Below are 22,058 nucleotides of genomic sequence, written 5' to 3'. Positions count from 1 at the left end.
CGCCGTTTCAATCAACACCACCAGCGCCTCTCATTTTCTTGAAAATTTGAAGGCAGAGGCCATCGCCGGAAATCAAGGGAGGAAGCGGTGGAAGATTTGGGGATCTGATGGCGCAGGCAGCGAGATTGAACCTGCGAATGCGAAAGAAACTCAAACTCCTACTAACTGATCCACCTCCGGGTGCCACTTTTCCCACTCTTTTCGACCACCACCATGCAGGCGGCGAATCCTCCCTCACCTCCATCGATGCGCTGCTTCAAGGAAGCTGTCGCTGGAGTCTCAAGGATGCAGTAACAATGAATGGGACAATTCATAAGAACCATGTGAGGAGATGTCTAAAGTGCCAATTCATAATTCCTCAAAGAACCATATTGGAAACGGACCACTGAAAGAACCATATTGGAAATGAGAATGTGTTCATGCAAGCTGAGAAGGTATCAGATCTTGATCTATACCCAGCAACTGATGCCAAGTCTGGTAAGAAGCAGCCCGCCATTGAATCTTGTAGGTTCAATCTCGCTGCCTGCGCCACCATATCCCCAAATCTTCCACCGCCTCCTCCCTCGATTTTCGGCGATCGCCTCTACCTTCAATTTTTCGAGAAAATGAGAGGCGCTGGTGGAGTTGATTGAAGCAGCGCTGGAGATTTGCGCTGGAATAGAAGAAGGCAGTTGCGTAGATTGAGGAAGAAGAAGAGGGGCTTTCTTGGGGCGATACACGCGTATTCAATATTGAAAAGAGAATTATATTCATTTAAGGGCTATAGTTTAGAGGGTAAATTAGTAAATTTATAATTATTATACTCTCTCCGTCCACGAAAAAACTTCCTATCTTTACTTTTTGGGACGTCCACAAAAAAACTTCCTACCTATTTTTGGACTATACCCCACCACTTATAATCCTCTTACTTTTCACTTTTCACAACTCCCAATTTAATTATAACACTTTTTCACCATTACCAATACACTCAACTACCTTTTATCCACTCTCAATATACTTAACAATATTTTTTCTTAAAACCCGTGCCACTCCCTCCTAGGAAGTTCTTTCATGGACAGAGGGAGTATTATCTAGGGGGCTACATAGAGTAAAATGGGGGCTGTGAATAGAATCGCCTGAAAAGAATGATCTTGTGAAAGATAAAATTATTGGGCTGTTGGTGTACAGAAATTGGGCATACTAAAAAAAATTAGTGTTGTATTGGTGCAAAGGGATTATTGAGGGGATTTATTATGTTTAAATCTGAATGTATACTCCTTCAGACTTTGACACTTCAAGATTTTTTTACTATCAAAATAGTTTTTGATTTGTTTATTGGGGCTTCTCTGATTTACTTATTGGGTTTTCTTTGATTTATTCATCGGGTTTTCTTATGTCTTATTTACCGGGTCTTCAACAATCGTGCTTGACTTCTAAAGTACGCGCACGACACTGGGGGGGAGGGGGGGAAGTAGGGGGTGTATACCCCCATCACCTCTTATATCCTATTTTTTAGGGATAAAAAATTTAAAATCTAAGGGAAAGGGGCTGTTCGTTGACACGGCTGTAATAGACAAATATTTAGAGCTGCCTAAGCGCAAAGCTCCCAGAGCTGCCTTAGCCGCGAGCATTAAGTTTTAGAGCTGCCTAAGCGTGAGCTCCCAGAGTTGCCTTAGCCGCGAGCATTAAGTTTTAGAGCTGCCTAAGCGCGAAGCTCCCAGAGCTGCCTTAGCCGCGAGCATTAAGTTTTAGAGCTGCCTAAGCCGCGAGCTCCCAGAGCTGCCTTAGCCGCGAGCATTAAGTTGTAGAGCTGCCTAAGTCGCGAGCTCCCAGAGCTGCCTTAGCCGCGAGCATTAAGTTTTAGAAGCTGCCTAAGCGTGAGCTCCCAGCGCTATCTTAGCGCGAGCACAATGATAATAATCCCTAAATTGAAAATCCTAAATTCGGGTTTTGGACCGACGGAGGCGAATATATTTCGAATTTTATTGGGCTATATATTAGCCCATCTATACATGGGCCGAGTAATGTTTTTTGTAAAAAATTGCTGGTTTGGGCTCTCTCGCTCTCTGCTCTTCTCTTCTCTCTCTGCTCTCCTCTCTCGCAAGAGAGAGAAAGAATCAAAGCGTATGAGAAGAAGATTTCGTCAGAAAGTGATAGGCAAATATGTGAAGCCAGTTGAAGATGAGTCCAACACCACCATTACTGCTGTTTGAAATGTAATTCTATACAATTAAAATTTTTCATTTTTACCCCAATTTTCTTTTCCATTTTTTCTTTTTAATTTCAGAGTGGATGCCTAGGGTGGTTTGTACATTCTATATGAGATATTGTAAGTAGTGCGCATCCATCTGATGTTCTTTTACACTGTACAACATATTTTGAAGTGAAAAATGTGTGAATAAATATGTTGTTTTGCCATTGCATAAGTTGATCTTGGGAGTAACAGAAGTAACAAGATTTGATGTTGCTTTACTATAATTAGGCTAAAGATTGCACCAAATATCAGCAACATTACAACAGCTATACTGAAATAATGTTTCAGAACAGGCTCTTTTACTTCAGACACCCTCCTCGTTTCGCTTGCGTATTCAGCAGCAAGGTCAATTGCAATGCACGGATAACTCTTGTCGTCTCAAGTTGGGAGTTTCTTCTAGGGCTGGTTGTCGAGCAAACGAGCACCGGAGACTTTCAACTTCAGAGGACCCTAGTTTCAGACTCTTGGAGCTGTGCAGGCAGCAAATGCAAAGCAAAAGGGAATCAACCGATGCGAAACTTCAAAGATGAGTATAGAAAACATGTTGATATCGAGTGATTTATCCTACCTCCACCAATGGTAGCCTGATTTATGTTTAATTTACACTATTTTTATGGGTTTGTTTGTGCGTGTTTTAAGTTAATCTTCTGGAATTTGGTGCGTTTTATGGTGTATTATATGCTTTGCAGGAGATTTAGGCTTTCAAGATGAAAGGATGCAATTTTGGAGAACTTTGGATGAATTTGGCGTTTTCTAGGTGTTCTGGTCTTCAGAGAAGAGAAATCACCATTCCTCTGGCGTCAGAGGAATCGACGCGCCAGAGGAATCGAAAGCCAGAGAAATCACTTCGCCAGAGCAAAGAAGTCATGCCAGAGAAATCACTTCGCCAGAGCAGAGAAGTCACGCCAGAGAAATCACTTCGCCAGAGCAGAGAAGTCATGCCAGCGAAGTCATCACCAGAGGAGTCCTCGCTGCCAGAGGATTCACTTCCCCGCTGCCAGAGCGGAGGAAGGCCAGAGCGGAAGACATTCCGCTGGCGACCCATTCCGCTGACGAAGTACCTGAGATATCACCCGTTCCTCTGGCGAATGCCAGAGAGATCATCATTCCGCTGGCAAACCATTTCTCTGGCGAGGTCAGGGAAATCATCCATTCCTTTGGCGAGAGCTGCGAAGTTGGCGAGAGTAGGAGTGTTTTCCAGAAGCGCGCATCCAGCTGGAGAGTTGCCTTAATTCACACGATTCTATTACCATTAGAATTCTACTTTGCATGGCAACTTCCATGGTGATCCGAAGGAAAGCTGAAGCTTATAAATAGGTCCTCTTTTGACCTATTCGAGAGAGCCCCCGACACCCAGACTTATATTTTCAGTTTTATAGTTTTAGCTTTAGAATATTTTAGCTTTCTAGTTTTCAAGGCTTGGATCAAGATTGAAGATTCAAGTCGCTACAATCGTTTTTATTCGGTTTTTATATAATTCAGTTTTTACAATTGCATTCTCTTTAATTATGTTTATGTTTTATTTTACTATGTCTAGCTAGTTTCCTTTAGCTGATTCTAGGGTTTGTAAATAGTTGATTGAATTTATGTGTTTTATTTGTTAATACCTTTGTGCCTTCCAGTTTATGATTCATAATTCCTGGTGCTTAATTTCTTGTGAATTATCTGATCAATAGTTTGCATGTTTAGCTATTCGGTTTGAGACCTAGCGGAGATAACTGTTTAGCGGATTCAGGAATGTATGATATGATTTTAACCTTGTGACCTAGCGGAGATAGGTGGATCATAGGGAGCTATTCTTATGAGCTATTGGGAGTTAGTAGATTATTTTGAGACCTAACGGAGATAGATAATTTACTAATCTACGATCGTTGCTGCTCTAGCGAGAGTGATTGATTAATTAAGTGATCTCTCATCATAACTGGATTAAACTGGTACATAGGATTAATAGATTTATTATGTGGATTTAGTTAATGAATTTACTACCCTAGGATCAGTTGTCTTTTAATATTCGAATTTTTCCTACGTCTTTTTAATTATTGTTATTTGCGTTTTAGTTTAAAGTTAATTAAACCTTCCTTCTTTCGTTTGCCTGAATATTACTAGAGTGTAATTAGGATTACTTAGAGTAATTCGTCATAATAGTCCCTGTGGATACGATACTCGGTTACTTAATTTGTGCTACAATTGCACCGTGTTAGTTGCGGTAATTTGTTGCTAATAATTTAGTGATCAACTTTTTGGCGCCGTTGCCGGGGACTATTTAGAATTTACGTTAATATTTCTGATTAGACTTAAGCATTAGTTCAGGCGTTATAAGTTTTTATTTTATTTTATTTTTAGTTTTTAAATTTCTGTTTTTGTTTGTTGTCTCAGGCGTGTATGATCACGAGATCCAAAGGAAAGGAACATCTAGTACCTTTGAACTTGGAAATCGAAAAGCAGTACAAAAGAGACAATCGCGACAAAAAGAAGCAAGTAATGGCAGAGCAACAGAATAACATGGACCTTGAAACTCTTGTGCGAGCCGTGACACACCTTCAGAGGCAGCTAGACGAAGAGAGAGAGCGCAACCGGACTTCTCCACCAGAGCCACCACTGAATCACATGTATCAGCCTCGGGTTGATCAATTTCAAGGAGGCAGATGGGGACCAACTGTGCAGGCTAACACGTTCGAGCTGAAGCCGGGATTGATAAACATGGTGCAAGCTGAACAGTTTAGTGGAGCGGCTTCTGAAAATCCGCATGCTCACATCACTCAGTTTCTAGATATCTGCGACACTATTAAGCAGAATGGAGTGCCACCTGATGCCATCAGAATGAAGATGTTTGGATTCTCTCTCAGGGACAGAGCGAAGGAGTGGTTCAAAAGTTTGGACAGAGGTGCTATTACTGGATGGGAGGATTTGTGTAGAGCTTTCCTGGCAAAATACTTTCCTGCTTCTAAAGCTCAGAAAATCATTGCGGAGATTTCTCACTTTTCCCAGCTAGGAGATGAGACCATTCATGATGCCTGGGAAAGATTTCGTGAGCTGCTCAGGAACTGTCCACAACATGGTTTTACGGAGGATCAGCAAATCATTCACTTTTATAATGGTTTGACTGGTCTGACAAAAAGTATGGTGGATGCTACTGCAGGTGGATGTCTTCTCCATAGAAATACAAAGGAGGCTTATCGTGTGATAGAAGAGATGACCTCCAACAGTTATCAATGGCCGAATGACAGAAATTCTACGAGAAGAATTGCAGCTGTAAACGAGGAGAGAGATGATTTTAAGGAGAAATACGAAGCTCTTCAAAAGCAGTATGACTTGGAGAGAAAAGCACTGCTAGCCAAAATCCCTCAGCAGCCGATTTCATCCGATGTAGCACAGTTTGAAGATGATAATTTTGTCCAGCAGCAGTACCAATTCAATAGACCAAACTATCAGGGACATCAGGGCGGAAATCCACCGTATCATCCTAATAATAGGAATCATCCAAATTTTTCCTATTCAAATCCCAACAGTGTTGTGCAGCCTCCACCTGGGTTTTCTGTGTCTAGTGGAGGAGTAATCAATGAACCAAAGAAAGATTCAATGGAGGAAATGATGAAGCAAGTATTGGTGAAGGTCACTGGGATGGAGACAAATTCGGCAAACATGGGGACCAAAATCTCCAACATGGAGCAAAACTTTTCAGCGTTGTCTAAGCAGGTGCAGATGTTGGAGATTCAAGTTGGTCAGATGGCTAACCAAGCAGCTGCATAGCACAAGCCAGGCCAATTTCCTAGCAACACTCAGTTCAATCCGAAGAGCCAACATCAACAATTTCAGCAAAATCAGCAATGTCATTCCATACGGGTGGTTGATACTACAGTTGAGGATGCAGAGCAGCGGGATCATACTGAGCAGAGGAATGACAAGGGAAAAGGCAAAGTAGTGGAGGACGACGATGATGACTTGGAGGAGCTTGCAGCGAAACAGACGCCTCCCCCTAAAAAGGATTCGAGCTCTTCTGCTGTTAAGGAGCCGGTTCCAACTCTTACGTTTCCCAGGCCAGAGTACAAGCCTGTAGCACCCTTCCCGAATAGCCTGGCAAAGCCGAAGATGGATCAGAAGTTAGCCAAGTTTATGGAGATGTTTTCAAAGCTTCACATCAACATTTCTTTACTTGATGCTTTGAGAGATATGCCAGGCTATGCCAAGTTCCTCAAGGACGCAGTCTCCAACAAGCGGAAGTTGGGGAAATATGAGACGATCAATCTTTCCGAGGAATGCAGTGCAGTGCTACAAAGGAAGCTACCATTGAAGCAGAAGGACCCTGGCAGCTTTACTATAGCTTGTGAGATTGTAGGGCAGAATTTCTCACGTGTTCTTTGTGATTCAGGGGCAAGCATCAATTTAATGCCTCTCTCAATTTTCAACCGATTGGAGATTGGAGATATCAAGCCTACCTCTATTGCATTGCAGATGGCAGATCGCTCCATCACATATCCCATGGGAATTGTGGAGGATGTCCTAGTGCAGGTGGAACAATTTATTTTCCCTGCAGATTTCGTAGTGTTGGACATACCGGAGGACAAAAATACTCCATTGATCTTGGGGCGGCCGTTTCTAGCTACGGGCCGTGCATTGATAGACGTGCAAGAGGGAGATCTGACTTTCCGCGTCAACGATGAAAAGATGACATTGAGAGCCTATGGGGAAACTGTGATTTTCAAGAAACCTCCACCAAAGGAAGTTCCCCAGAATGAAGTGATTAATTTGGCTGACAGTTTTCTAGCAACTTCGGAGGATGAAGAGGTTGAGAAGAATGAGCTGTCCAAGTATGAAGCCAAGAAAAATACTCCAAAGCCAAAAGAAGTTCTGACTTTTGAGATGTGTTTGTTTTTGGAGCATGATGGGGGGTCTTTGAAAACCCATACCCCCAAGAAGAAGAAAGTGAAATTCCGGATTTTTCGGAACAAAAATGAGAATGGGGCAATGCTTGTGGAGGATGTTCGAGCCAAGAGAAGTGTTTTGGTGGAGATGGCACCCAAGAGTAGAAAAGCTTTCCAATGGTTAGAGTGCTGTTTCCGACCTCCATGAGTTTTTGAGGTATAGTCGAGCTCTAGACGTTAAATTAAGCACTTGTTGGGAGGTAACCCAATTGTTTTCCTTTCTTTCTGTTTCGTTTTGTTTTGTTTCTCTTTGTTTCTTTGTTTAGTTTGGGGGCAGGTTTTCTCTGCCAGTTTTCTGGAGGTCTTCGTGTTTCCAGTGCAGCCGCTCACTTCGCTGCCCTGTTCAGCGCCGCCACTCTCCCCTCTGCCGAGGCCGCAAACCCACCTTTTCGCCACCTCTCACGATGATTCAGTTTTTCAAATGCCGAAAATCAGGGATGTTTTCTACACTCTTCTTATTTCTTTTATGCCCTGAGGACATGGCATGCTTTAAGTGTGGGGGGGTGTTTTGGAACTTATATTTTTCAAAATTGGGCGAAATTGATTTTTCTATGCTTAGTTTTTGGTCTCGAATCTTGCTAATTTTTATGAATTTGTGGAAGAGAGGATGGTGTTCGATGTGAATTTCGGGTTTGTGAATGAATGGAGGATATTCTTATTTTACTTTTAATATATGTTTCTTGATTGTGCAAAGAACGATGAGTTTTGTTGCAACACTTTTGTAAGTTAGTAAAACGTGATTTGTCCGGTAGATGCTAGAAGGAGTGTTGTCATTGTGATTGCCTACGATCGTATCTTATCTGTGAAAATGTTGGACGAATTGCCAACTCTAAAAATTGCCAGCTCTGAAACATCTGGCCTGTTCTGAAATGTGATAGCTCTGAGTCTCTGCTCCTCTAGTCTAACTATGAGCATGGGAAACCACGTGAAAAGACTTTGGATTACATCCAAATGGTTTTATTTCATGAATTATGGCTCAACTGTCGAGAAATCTCAAGCACACAAAGTGTGAAAAAATGGTGATATTGATTATAAAGGCGATCACATTAGGGAATTCACTTCTAGCGGAGAATTGGGTCTGATCGAATTACTCGCATTACTCTTTTGTTGCTTCTTAAACTTTGAGTTACTTGCATGATTGAGAAATGTGTGTTGATTGTAAAGTTTTGAATTGACTTTGTGAATGAGTGGATGGAAATTTACATTGTTGAAATCAATTTCTTCCTAGGATTCATATAGATTTTGCTTGAGGACAAGCAAAAGGCTAAGTGTGGGGGAGTTGATTTATGCTTAATTTACACTATTTTTATGGGTTTGTTTGTGCGTGTTTTAAGTTAATCTTCTGGAATTTGGTGCGTTTTATGGTGTATTATATGCTTTGCAGGAGATTTAGGCTTTCAAGATGAAAAGATGCAATTTTGGAGAACTTTGGATGAATTTGGCGTTTTCTAGGTGTTCTGGTCTTCAGAGAAGAGAAATCACCATTCCTCTGGCGTCAGAGGAATCGACGCGCCAGAGGAATCGAAAGCCAGAGAAATCACTTCGCCAGAGCAGAGAAGTCACGCCAGAGAAATCACTTCGCCAGAGCAGAGAAGTCACGCCAGAGAAATCACTTCGCCAGAGCAGAGAAGTCACGCCAGAGAAATCACTTCGCCAGAGCAGAGAAGTCATGCCAGCGAAGTCATCACCAGAGGAGTCCTCGCTGCCAGAGGATTCACTTCCCCGCTGCCAGAGCGGAGGAAGGCCAGAGCGGAAGACATTCCGCTGGCGACCCATTCCGCTGACGAAGTACCTGAGATATCACCCGTTCCTCTGGCGAATGCCAGAGAGATCATCATTCCGCTGGCAAACCATTTCTCTGGCGAGGTCAGGGAAATCATCCATTCCTTTGGCGAGAGCTGCGAAGTTGGCGAGAGTAGGAGTGTTTTCCAGAAGCGTGCATCCAGCTGGAGAGTTGCCTTAATTCACACGATTCTATTACCATTAGAATTCTACTTTGCATGGCAACTTCCATGGTGATCCGAAGGAAAGCTGAAGCTTATAAATAGGTCCTCTTTTGACCTATTCGAGAGAGCCCCCGACACCAGACTTATATTTTTAGTTTTATAGTTTTAGCTTTAGAATATTTTAGCTTTCTAGTTTTCAAGGCTTGGATCAAGATTGAAGATTCAAGTCGCTACAATCGTTTTTATTCGGTTTTTATATAATTCAGTTTTTACAATTGCATTCTCTTTAATTATGTTTATGTTTTATTTTACTATGTCTAGCTAGTTTCCTTTAGCTGATTCTAGGGTTTGTAAATAGTTGATTGAATTTATGTGTTTTATTTGTTAATACCTTTGTGCCTTCCAGTTTATGATTCATAATTCCTGGTGCTTAATTTCTTGTGAATTATCTGATCAATAGTTTGCATGTTTAGCTATTCGGTTTGAGACCTAGCGGAGATAACTGTTTAGCGGATTCAGGAATGTATGATATGATTTTAACCTTGAGACCTAGCGGAGATAGGTGGATCATAGGGAGCTATTCTTATGAGCTATTGGGAGTTAGTAGATTTTCTTGAGACCTAACGGAGATAGATAATTTACTAATCTACGATCGTTGCTGCTCTAGCGAGAGTGATTGATTAATTAAGTGATCTCTCATCATAACTGGATTAAACTGGTACATAGGATTAATAGATTTATTATGTGGATTTAGTTAATGAATTTACTACCCTAGGATCAGTTGTCTTTTAATATTCGAATTTTTCCTACGTCTTTTTAATTATTGTTATTTGCGTTTTAGTTTAAAGTTAATTAAACCTTCCTTCTTTCGTTTGCCTGAATATTACTAGAGTGTAATTAGGATTACTTAGAGTAATTCGTCATAATAGTCCCTGTGGATACGATACTCGGTTACTTAATTTGTGCTACAATTGCACCGTGTTAGTTGCGGTAATTTGTTGCTAATAATTTAGTGATCATAGCCTCAGGTAGACGTTCAATGGAATATTGGTGCTTTGTAATGTACATAATTGGCACGCCAGGGATCTGAAATTTGATCAATCTCATCACCAAATTGTAAATATACAAGAGTTATCAATGTCAGAAAATAGAAAACTAGAACTCTTATTCCTACATATTAGTTTATCGTACCTTACGGATTCTCCTCTTCAGGTCCCGATCACAGGTTGCAACAATGCAGCACTTGTGCTGTTTCATAGGCCATGATGGCAATCGGTTATTTTGTTTGCAATTAAAACCTCATGCCATAAATTATATGTAATTTGACAACAGCAAAATTTAGTTGGTAAGAATTTTTAAGAAAATTTAGAACAGACCATTTCTACCATTTAGTGATTTTTCAAAGCATGGGTTAGGTTATAAAAGGTTGGAAGAAATTTTTAGTCACAATGCTTTAAAGTCTAAAGATCAGCCGATTAATTGTTTTGTACCTGCGTAACCCTGTCAACAAGACAATCATCAGCATAAGTTCCTTTGTGAATACAAGGAAGCCTTTCAAATCGTGGATCCTTTGCAATTCTGTTGACAAAAGAAAGAACATAGCACAAAATGAACCAGCCTCATTCGTATAACAAACAAGCTAATTTCAACATACACAATATTCTTCATTACAGTCTAGAATAAAATAAACATGACAACAAAATAAATGTAGGGTATTTTTTTGTAGGCAGACTTGGGGACAAGAAAATAATCGCTTCGAGCACTTGCATCATTACTAATACTCATGAATTCATAATGCATGAATGTAAACTATCAGCAATAGCCTCACAAGCGTTCTAGAACTCTCATCATCAGTACAATAGATCATGAACTTAAAACTTCGAATAGAAGTTATATCCAACATAAAGATACTTATATTGGGTTAAAGAAGAATGTGCCTCAAAGCAACTCGGTATTTCTGACCCAACTTCTCAAGCTCGGCCATAACACAGTCTGTAATGCAAGGAGTGCCTACAGAGAGGAAGATGAGGCAAGTAAATAATAGAAATGTGCAGCAGACAAGTGTACAAATAAGTTGTGTAAAGAATGGTAGCATAACCTACATTTTGCATACAAGCAGTCCACCATTGCTTTCTCCAAATCTAACTGCAACATATTTAACAATCAATAAGACAATAAACAGTCAGAATTTGACATCGTGCACATGGAAATAAAAGTAAACAATGAACACTGAGAAAATGGCAGCACTCACTTTATTTTGGATGGAGAAATTAATGAAATTAGTATCCACCAATACTCGGTATGGCGGCCCTAAAGCAGTATTGTGCTTGAAGTAAAGCGCTGATGAAACTTGCGGCCTGCATCAAATAACCATTCGATATCAAATCGAATACCAAGATAACGACTCAGCATAAAATGTGCAAACGCGATTACAAAACGATAGTATAGTTCAAATATGAAAAGCTCGGAAAGATGAAACTCACACATTGCGGGGGAGTTTCTCCTTGGTCAAGTCTTTCCTATTAGGGTTCAAGACATCCTCCTTGTACCTGCAATTACAAATCGAGGAAATTGGAAACTAACAAAGCATGACTGCACGAGAATCTAGATTAAACTGTGAATGGAAAATGAGAAATTTACTGTTTAATTGCTTTATGGGTGACGATTTTCTTCATAACAGCAAATTTAGGAGTTTTCTTCGCTTTCCCCATCTTCAGTAGTAGTTAGGGCTGTCAAACCTAGCGGGTCGGGCTGGCCCGGCCCAACCCGACGGGCCTAGGCAATTTTTTGGGCCGGGTCGGGCCGGCCCAAAATTTCAACGGGCCGCTAATATTGAAGCCCAGCCCAGCCCAGCACGGGCCATCGGGCGGGCCGGGCCAAAACGGGCCAAATTCTTATAAGTAAAATTTTAACTTATTATATTTTCAATAATCGCGTATTCACGTTTCCATCTTGAATATTGATAAATGATAAACAAGTTTAAAATGCATTCATATTTAAAACAAAATGCTTTTGAAAAGCAAAAGGTGAATCATCATTCATCACCTATTCACGTTTAAATCAATAACTTTTGTTTTTCTTGTTCATCTTTATTCTTTAGGTTGATAACTAAATTAGAAATTATTTTAATATTAAGTACTATAATATTAAATGACTAAGTGATGATTTAAATCCTAATTTTGATTGCAGACGACTTGGACAAACTTTTTTGGACTTGGACTCTTGGAGGAATAATGATTAATGAATTTAAAACAACTTATAACTAACGGGCCAATTTAGGCCCAAAAGCCCAGCGGGTTTTTTGGCCCACGGGCCGCGTGGGTCGGGCTTGGGAGGCCCGGTTTTTTTTTGGCCTTGGAAATCCTAGCCCAGCCCGCCCAAAACTACGGGCGGGCTGGGCGGGCCCAGCGGGCCGGGCCAATTTCGGCCCATTTTGACAGCTCTAGTAGTAGTAATTCGCAGGTGCTGAGGTTGAATCTGTTATCGTGTTGATTCAGACTTGAAGAGTTATTCTGCAAAACGTAAACCCTAAACCCCTAAATTGAAAATCCAAAATTCGGGTTTTGGACCGACGGAGGTGAATATATTTCGAATTTTATTGGGCTATATATTAGCCCATCTATACATGGGCCGAGTAATGTTTTTTTGTAAAAAATTGTTGGTTTGGGCCGAGTAATGTTTTTTCTTATAAGATTCAAGATATAAATGATATATCCTTGAATTAATCAAATACTTAAATTAAATATTTAAATAAATACAATTCAATACTTATACAAAGTACAATTTATATACTATCGATGTAGTATCCTAATATTAGTATACATATTGTGCGTTGGCAGCGTTGCGATGCATCGTACATTGAATATTTTATTTGTGAAGGTTTCAATGCCAATGAGAATTTCAACAATATTTTAATTATTTAATATTAATTATTATGAAATTATAACGTAAAAATAGTAAAATGGAGTACCATACACTATTGAAGTGGTCTTGGGTACAATTGATTGTCAGATCTGGAATGATTGTCAGCTCTGGAGACGTAGGCAGATCTGGAATGATTGTCAGCTATGGCGCTCTTGCGGCCTTGGTCAACTCTGGCAAGTGAGAAAGCTGAAGAGCTGCCCAAAGTAGAAGAACCAGCCCCAGCAGCAGCTGAGCCGCTAAAGCCTAACCGGAAAAAGAAGCCCCATCGTTATCGTCGTCGTCGTCGTCCATGTGTTGTACCAACTGCCATATATGATGTTTGTATATGTGATTGATTTGTTATTCTTTATTTAAGAGAGGCAGAGTTGGTAGCGCTGCACTCTGGCAGAGCTGTATTTGGTAGCGCTGCACTTTGGCAGAGCTGGTAGCGCTGCACTCTAGCAGAGTTGAAAGCGCTGCACTCTGGCAGAGCTGGCTCTGGGAACGCTGCACTTGGCAGGGCTCACGACAAGGTGGCTCTGGCGGCCTTGGTCATCTCTAGCGAGTGATTGTCAGCTCTGGAGACGCCATACCAGGGGGAGTAGCTATTAGCTTCAAGAGCAGAGCTGACAGATGATCAGACTCTGGACGGTCTCGTCTGACCATACCAGGGGGAGTAGCTGATGAGGGGTGAAATATGCAAGGTCCTAAGATCAAGACACGTGACCTTGCTTGGAATACCAAAGATGAACAGCAGGGAGTAAAGAAGTTATGAGAAGTAGGTAGAGGAAAAAGTCCGAAACCATTTGACAGAGCAGAGCGATGAAGACGAAGTCAGGCCCGAGAGGAAGAGTACCCTTAAGTCTCCAGAGGAAGAGAGTCAAAGGAAGGCCCGTCAATCCAACTCTGTATTTAGGGGACAAGGACCCGACAGGATATATGCTAATGATAGCCCTAGCCAGTCAAATAGTTAGCTTGCGAAATGAATGACCAAGTGAATTTACTGTTTTGCCCTAAGTTGTAATGCCTATAAATATCCGCTACGATGAAATAAAACACACGCTCTCTCTTTTCCTCCTTCTTAATTCTCTTTCCTCGTTTTCCCTCTTAAAACTCTCTGAAAAACTTGAGAATCATGGGAACACAGGTAGATAATAATGAATTCCCACCGTAGATCCGATAGGTTTAATTATAGATTCACCAACTGGCGCCGTCTGTGGGAAGCATGAGCTAAGGCGTGAGGAAAATCGATGATGGCAACCTTGGTCATCTCTGGCGAGTGATTGTCAGCTCTGGAGACGTAGGCAGATCTGGAATGATTGTCAGCTCTGGCGGCCTTGGTCAGCTCTGGCGAGTGAGAAAGCTGAAGAGCCGCCCAAAGCAGAAGAACCAGCCCCAGCAGCAGCTGAGCCGCCGAAGCCTGACCGGAAAAGGAAGCCCCGTCGTCATCGTCGTCGTCGTCGTCCATGTGTTGTACCAAATTCCATATATGTTGTTTGTATATGTGATTGATTTGTTATTCTTTATTTAAGTGTCAAACTAGCTAGTCCTCAAACTTCTTTTTTATTCTTGTACTATTGTTTGCTTGAGATTGTATCTACATTTTGGGATGTACACAGTATTTATAGATACTAAGAAGTGCAGTTGTAGGATGTGGAATTTGAGTGGTATCCCATGCCCTCATGCCATAGCTGACTTTTACTCAAGTCAGTTGGACCCCATGTCTGTGATGAGTAAATGGTACCATAGCTCGATGTATAGGAAAGCTTATGAGAATGCTATACAGCCAATACCTGGGAAGAAACTTTGGGATTTTCCGTTTAAAGATTGCATTGAAGCTCCACCGGTTGAGAAGAAGATAGGGAGGCCCAAGAACAACATGGTAAGAGCTCCAAATGAGCCCAGATTGAAACACAAGCTGTCAAAGCTTGGTAAAACACAACACTGCAGCATTTTTGGAAGTGCAACCCACAAGAAACATGTTAGGTCCAGAGGGTCTCGAATAGGTGTATGGGGGGGAAGGAATACACCTATGGGCTATTTTTATCGAATCCTCAATCAGAGGGATCTTAGTCAGAGATCAAAACGAAACTTTGCATGCAAACTCAGACTCCTGTTTCACTGAAAATAGTTTTGACCAAATAGGGTTGACGACTGATACTGAAAGCTCTTCAGTAAAGAGTTATCAGTTAAGTTGTTGAAACTTAATTAACGGATGCACATAAGGGCTTCAGTCGTGTTTGCTAAGACAGAGATGATAACACTCTTCCTGACTATCAAAAGATAGATCAGTCAGACTGATATCATACGCAGCGGAAATTAAACTTAGTTTCGCAATAGCCTCGGTGGAGCACGTTGTTGGATTTAAGGTTTCTCTTTGCAGTTAATTAGTGTTCAGTTTATCAATTGAAATAACACAAGTAAGAATGTAAAACTGAAAACTGTAAACAACACAGAGACTTTTACGTGGTTCGGAAAAACCCTTTCCTACATCCACGGTTGGTTGATCAGACCAACAATCCACTCCGCAAGTGCTTAACAGGTGCACTGCAAACCAAACCGTGTGCTTGCCGGGTGCACACAACCGTACCACTGAAGAAAACTCTTCTTCAGGACCCACGCTTCACTCGCGTCGGATTTCTCTGCTCAACACAACCCGTGCTAAGACTTCTCACTCAAAGTCAGAGTACCTTCCTGAACTCCGAAACACTCAAACACTCTTTTGGGGAGGAGGTTTGAATGAGTGCCAACTTCACTACAAAGAACAAGTTCTTTGAAGCAAGTTTGACCTTTGGCTTCTGGGTAAACAGAGGTTTGCCTAAGGTCTAAGAGAATGTGTGTAATCAGCAGTGACTGATTTTGGCTTTGGAATTCTCTTCTTCGATTCAAGCTTTGGGGAGATTAAGCTTTAGGCTGAGTAGCAATTTCGGCAGAGCTTCAGCTTATGTCGTTGAATCGGTGAAGGTTGAAGTGATCCTCGAGCGCTATTTGTAGGAGAACTCTTGAATAGATCCGTTGGCGTAGAACGTTATCAAGATTTCTTCCGTTGGAGAGCAATTCGAATTTGGGCTGAGGCTTCAATCTTCGAGGTTCCTTGTCTGGGTGGAAACAGCTCTCTTGATGGACAGGAGATGAGACGTCTCTGAAAAGTAACCACCAGATAGGAATGACCTCTGCAAAGATAAGATCCTGAGATCTCTGCAATTAATGCGGCTGTACTTTGTGAGTACGTGGCTTCCTCTGAACGTTGGAAGATCAGTCCGAGAAGGAATGTTCAACTGATACTTGACTTTAGTATCAGTCCATTGCGCGCATTAAGTAATCAGTCTTCGACTGATTCTTCAATTGATACTTCAGTTGGTATCTGCAGTCTTCAGTCCTTCGTTCTTCAGTCTTCAGTCTTCAGTCTTCGATACCGCAAGCTAAACTAGAAGCGAACTCTAACACTTGAGTTCAAAAATGATTCTAGTCTATTACAATTAAGTCCTATGAATTTTGGTATCATCAAAACAAGGGTTAGGATATTCCACAAGGTTCCCAACAAAACATAACTGCCCTAACATGCCTACACAGGTATGAAGTTAATTTACATTCTTGTTAATTTAACTGCCCTAAAAAAACCAATCACAAGCTTCAACATCCACAAACATTGGCAAGAAGAAGAAAGGTCAAGTTAGGGAAATTGGTCTATATGTCAAGATGGAGACAGGAAAGCAGATACTAAATGTAAGTTTGTCTATTAGTGTAAGTTTACAACTGATTTTCATGATTTCAAGAACCATTGCTGAGAGTAAATGCATTATGATCACAGCCTGGAGGGTCACAATCAGTTGTGATCAATGAAGGCACACAAAATGAAGCAGATCCAACTACAAGGTTCCCAATACCAAACGAAGCAGAGATAGGGAACAAAAGAGAAAGAGAGGTAAAGGTCCACTGGAGACACAGTGAAGGGAAAGAAACATAGGGCTGCCAAGGGCCAACCGGAACCGGCGGTTCGACCCTGAACTGGCCCGGTGGTCAACGATTTCGGCCTGGACCGTTGACCACCGGGCCGGTTCAGGGCCGAACCGCCGATAGTTAAGGACCAGTTTAGGTTCAAGCATTTGTCGACTTGAACCGGCGGTCCGAACCGGGGGTTCGACCCCGAACCACCGGTTCGGGCGCGTAGGCCACTCAATTTTAATATTTATATTAAAATTGAGCTCAAGCCCTTAATTATTATTATTTTTTTCCCCCTTTTAGACAACTCTATTTCGGAATTATTATAATGAATTAGTTATTTAGTTAGTATTAGTTAGTTTACTTATTCAATTTTGAAGAGTTGTAATTTGTATTCTTGTAATATTTTTTTTGTACATAGAATAAATTCAATAAATATATCAATTTTTATGCATTATTTTGATTGTCAATGTGTTAGAATTATTTTTCTTTTATTGTATTTCAATTTTCAATTCAAGTCATTTAATTTAAAAAAATATTTTGATTGTCAACTTTATAAGTTTATAATTTGTTATAAATTTAAAAAAATGACATGATATTAATTAAGATGACACAAGTATTACTTAAGAATTAAGATGACATAAAAAAATATTATTTAAAAAATATATTAATTGTCATGTTTATAAATTTTCAACACAAGTCATTTAATTTAAAAATATGACATAAAAAATATTACTACATGTTTATATTTTCAATTTCAACACATGTTTATATTTTATATTTTAAGTTGAATAAAAATTTTGAAATTTCATCACAAATCATTTAATTTCATTAAAAAGATTACAATGTTTTTTTTAAAAACAAAGGAAAAAAGTCCGAGAACCGCCGGTTTTTGGCCCGAAACCGCCGGTTTTCGGCCCGGCCCGGAACCGGCGGTTCAGGGTTCGAAAACTGGCCCTTCAAATTTTAGGAGGGCCGGTTCAGGTTCATGAAATTTTTGAACCCGCCGGTTCGGGCCCGGAACCGGTGGCATCCCTAAAGAAACAACCAAAAAAACCATTCAAAGCTCCAAGAATGCAGACAGAGGCTGTGGAGCAAGAACAAGTCCTCATAAGGAGTCCAAGAGGAAAGAATGTTATCTCAATTATTGGCTCAACAACCACTAGTTGAGCTAAGATTTAGAATTTGTGTGTTGCTAGGGCTTTGGGTTGTTTTATTTTGTTTGTTTTTGGAACTCAGCTAGACAATGTGCAACATATTATGTTTTTTTTGAAACTGACAGCTTATGACTATGACTTGAATTTGTTGGGAATGAATTTGCAACAACTTTGGTGTTTATGTTTGTGCATTTAGTTTTCTGTGTAAAGCACTATATTCCTTTAGTATGTCAAATGCTTATGATACAAAAGCACGATACATTGAGAATTCATAATATAACAGGGGAGATTATATCATTCCACAAAGAAATTCATTAACAACAACAAGATACATTAAGCATCATTCCATAGCATCAAAATAGATTGGAGATTTACAGATAATTTCCATAGCATTTCAAAAAGTTCATGCTATATAAGAAGCTTGATTATCACACACCATGAAATAATCAGAAAAATGAAAAGAAAACGGCTTCTCCTTCTAACACCCCTTGACTCTTCTTTCCAACTTGCAATCACTGACTAAAGATGATCAATTTCAGTTTCCAAATCCATGGGGGGCTTCGAAGTTAATTTCATGCAGCTTTACAAGCTTAGTGTTTTCCTTCTTCAATGCATTTATAACTTCCCGAGCTCTTTCACACATTGGTTCGTCATACCAATAAAAGAAATCACAATTCCGGGTCTGTGAAATCAAAAACTGAGTATTAATTCCATGTTTAGGGCAAAAACAAAATGAGTGGTAAGCAATTGATTTACCTTCCAATTTCGACACCCATAGAATCTTCTACCCGGGTTTTCTTCAGTCCAAGAAGTCAGTCTCGTAGCTTCCAATCTCTTGCCTTCAAATTTACAACGGCAAAACCTTACCTCATCGCCATTCATCACCTGCCGTCTGCCACGCGACGAGGATGACCCGAATCCTGAGCTCGAGCTCATGATAATATCTCGATTCCTTGTATACTCAACAAACCCTAACCCAATTGACGAAAATCTTGTAGATTTCTCTCAATTTCCAGCAACCTCGCAACCTCGCAATAAAATTAGGGTTCCTTCAAATTTGAACCCTAATTCCTAAATACAATACTGTTGGAAGGGGTGGGGGGCCCAACGAAAAAAAATAAAATTTGAAGACGGCGTTAAACGTTCGTCAAGCCTCCGGACTTAATTGCACCCTTCTTCCGGGACTCTGAGAAGGTCAACGCCCTTTGACCGACTTTGAGGGGACTAAAAGCTTTAAGGGGGTGTACTACAGGGGAGAATCTGCACCTTTTCCCTTAATTAATTAAAGCTGAAATGCGATACTCAAAGCTGAATCGCCATCAAAGGATTCAATGTTAATAAAGCTGGTGTGCCAAGAGAATGATAGTGTTATCAAATTAGCTTCCGGTGTACACGTTAGCTTTAGTGAACCAAAATTTTTGATTCGAATTATTAAGCTAACAATTAATATAAGTATAATTTATATTTATAATATGTATAACATTTGTAAAGTTAAACTAAAAGATCCCAACAAAATCCAAGGTCCAGCTATAATTGAATTATAACCCTTCAATTTATAACTATCTTTTTTACTATTTTATATACTCCAACAGTCTCACAAAAATATTAACAAATTGGATGTAACATGGATCTTAAGAAATGTTAGTTGAAAGTTATTATATATGAGTGGAAAATGGGTCTTATTTCTTATAAAGTGTTATGAGAGTAATAATTTAATTCAGAAAAATAGTGATGGACAATAATGTTTTTTTTTTGTGAATAAGTATAAAAATGAAGAACAAAAAATCAAGGGATATTGTATCAAAATAAAAAGGGGTTATAGCTAAAAAATACACGAACTTTGAAAAAAGTTGCAATTTTCACATGAACTTTCAATTAAACCAAAAAATACATGAATTTAAATTTTTGTTGCAATTTTCACATAAGTTTGACTTTCAATAAAATTAGAACTTAATTGACAGTCATGATTCACTTAATGTTGGTTTAACTTATGATGATGAGGAGTATTTAGAAGCTCGGAGGTCTAAGAAGACAAAAATTAATAATATTTGTCTTAATTTCAACCGTCAATTAAGCTCTAATTTCATTGAAAGTCAAACCTAAGTGAAAATTGCAACAGAAATCTAAATTCATATATTTTTTTGGCTTACTTTAAAGTTCATATATGTGAAAATTACAATTTTTTTCAAAGTTCATGTATTTTTTGGCCATAATCCCAAATAAAAATGTTCATATTTTTATTAAACAATCCAAAATAATAAATTGTTCATATTTTTGTGAGACGGATGGAGTATTTGATACTCCCTCCGTCCACTAATTCAAGGCATACTTTCCTTTTTGGTCCGTCCACCAACGCAAGGCCTATCTATTTTTAGTAAGTTTTATTCATATTTTAATTGGTGGGTCCCAATAAACAATATACTTTTTCTCCACTCAGCTAATAAACAATACAATTTGTTGGTCCCTTTCTCCACTAAACCAATAAACAATATATTTTGTGGGACCCTTTCTTCACTTAACTAATAAAAATACTTTTTTTTTTAAATTCGTGTTTTTTCATGTAGGCCTTGAATTCAAGGACGGAGGGAGTATTAATTTTTGGTACTGTATATTTGTGTATGTGAACTTTCACAACTAAAATAAAATGAATAAATTTTCAACTAAAAAACACTTAATAATCTATATATATATAAAAGCTCAACTTGAGCCAATCTAAGCCATTTTGGCGGGAAATTGATGAACTCTTTTAACCAATGTGTCTCTTTATATTCATTGGGTAAAATCTACATATACACATCTACATGGTTAATACACAATACTTTGGCTCCAAGAAATGATGAAGTACAAATACCAGTTGGCACAATACTTTGGGGCCAAGAAATGAATCAGTATAAATACCAGCCAACAGTTGTATCATTCGCATAAATGGAAGAGAAGATACAATTTCAAAGGCAGAGAGGAGATAGAGAAAGTGTGGTCGGTAGCTATGACTGAAGACAACGAATCGGCTGAGCTGATGAAGAAGCTAAGAGAAATAAAAAGAAAAAGAAAAAAGAAGTTATTGTGAAGAAGAATCGCAGTAGAAGCAACATCTTTTATTTTTGACTTTCTATTGTTACCTGCTACTGCTTCTAACAGGGGCACCAAGGACGGAGAAGGCGGGGGTCGGCGAGACCAGCGGCCAGATTCTGACGCAGCGTCAAGGACGGAGGAGGCCGGGCGGATCAGAGCGACGGGATAGACTGAGCGAGTCGGCGAGATCGGTGGCGCAGATTTTAACGCAGGCGCCAAGGACGGAGGAGGTCGGGCGAGTCGGAGCGACGAGAAATTTTGGTGATGGTGGACGGCGTGGAGATGGTGATTGCGGCGGCGGTGTGGAGACGGAGGCGGCGCTGCATGTACAACCTCGCCGTGCGCGGTGAAGGATAGAAGGGGGAATGCCGGTGGTGGTGGTGGTGGTGGCGGTGGCTGAGGGCGGCGTCCTTCGCCGGAGCAGGAGGCGTTAGAAGAAGATTAAAAAAAATGCAAAAATAGAATGGAGAAGAAGAGCGGCGCTGCGCTGGAGTAGGAATTAGGGTTGCTGGCACAATTTTTCATTTGATAGAAGTGAGAATGGACTTTTAATTACTTTTGATGTTGGGCTAATTAGAATGGACTTTTAAAGGCTTTTGATGTTGGACTAATTAATAATGGACTTTTAATTATAGTTTGTAATTTTAATAGTGTAAAATTATAAAGGGCCGTTTATTTAATAAGAATTGTGAATTTAAATTAGCTTTTATTTGTTAAATTAAATTACCTTATTTCGCAAAAAAAAAAAAAAAAAAAAAAAAAAAAAAAAAACTTCTTAGATAAGAGTCCTATATTTTATAAGAATTGAGCTTTAAATTTGTTTCGGCATTTTAACTCCTCCAATTATTTCAAGGAAATAATTTCTTGATGTCTCCAATAACTC

The 22,058-nt window shown here is 39.8% G+C and overlaps 1 protein-coding gene, 2 long non-coding RNA genes and 1 other non-coding gene across 4 annotated transcripts; all 4 read right to left on the bottom strand.

The window, feature by feature from the left end:
* Positions 1–5,188: 5,188 nt before the first annotated feature.
* Positions 5,189–5,295, bottom strand: LOC131013800 (small nucleolar RNA R71). Its single transcript, XR_009097880.1, has one exon. It is a non-coding gene; the product is annotated as a small nucleolar RNA R71 (small nucleolar RNA).
* A 4,825-nt stretch (positions 5,296–10,120) lies between these two features.
* Positions 10,121–11,035, bottom strand: LOC131011222 (uncharacterized). Its single transcript, XR_009096797.1, has 3 exons — positions 10,592–11,035; positions 10,293–10,349; positions 10,121–10,187 (listed from the first exon to the last, which is right to left on the bottom strand). It is a non-coding gene; the product is annotated as an uncharacterized LOC131011222 (long non-coding RNA).
* Positions 11,036–11,037: 2 nt separating this feature from the next.
* On the bottom strand, positions 11,038–11,819 carry LOC131008001 (uncharacterized; the record flags this gene model as incomplete). The annotated part of the gene is made up of 5 exons (XM_057934907.1): positions 11,742–11,819; positions 11,585–11,650; positions 11,353–11,458; positions 11,204–11,246; positions 11,038–11,111 (listed from the first exon to the last, which is right to left on the bottom strand). Coding segments are annotated over exons 1-5 (360 nt in total), but the record flags the coding sequence as incomplete, so codon positions are not given.
* A 9,086-nt stretch (positions 11,820–20,905) lies between these two features.
* On the bottom strand, positions 20,906–21,838 carry LOC131011221 (uncharacterized). Its single transcript, XR_009096796.1, has 2 exons — positions 21,223–21,838; positions 20,906–21,128 (listed from the first exon to the last, which is right to left on the bottom strand). It is a non-coding gene; the product is annotated as an uncharacterized LOC131011221 (long non-coding RNA).
* Positions 21,839–22,058: the final 220 nt, after the last annotated feature.

This window comes from Salvia miltiorrhiza, chromosome 2, assembly GCF_028751815.1.
Source record: "Salvia miltiorrhiza cultivar Shanhuang (shh) chromosome 2, IMPLAD_Smil_shh, whole genome shotgun sequence".
Taxonomy (NCBI): Eukaryota; Viridiplantae; Streptophyta; class Magnoliopsida; order Lamiales; family Lamiaceae; genus Salvia; species Salvia miltiorrhiza.
The sequence above is the reverse complement of the archived record's forward strand: the minus strand, read 5'-3'. Positions and strand labels throughout refer to the sequence as shown.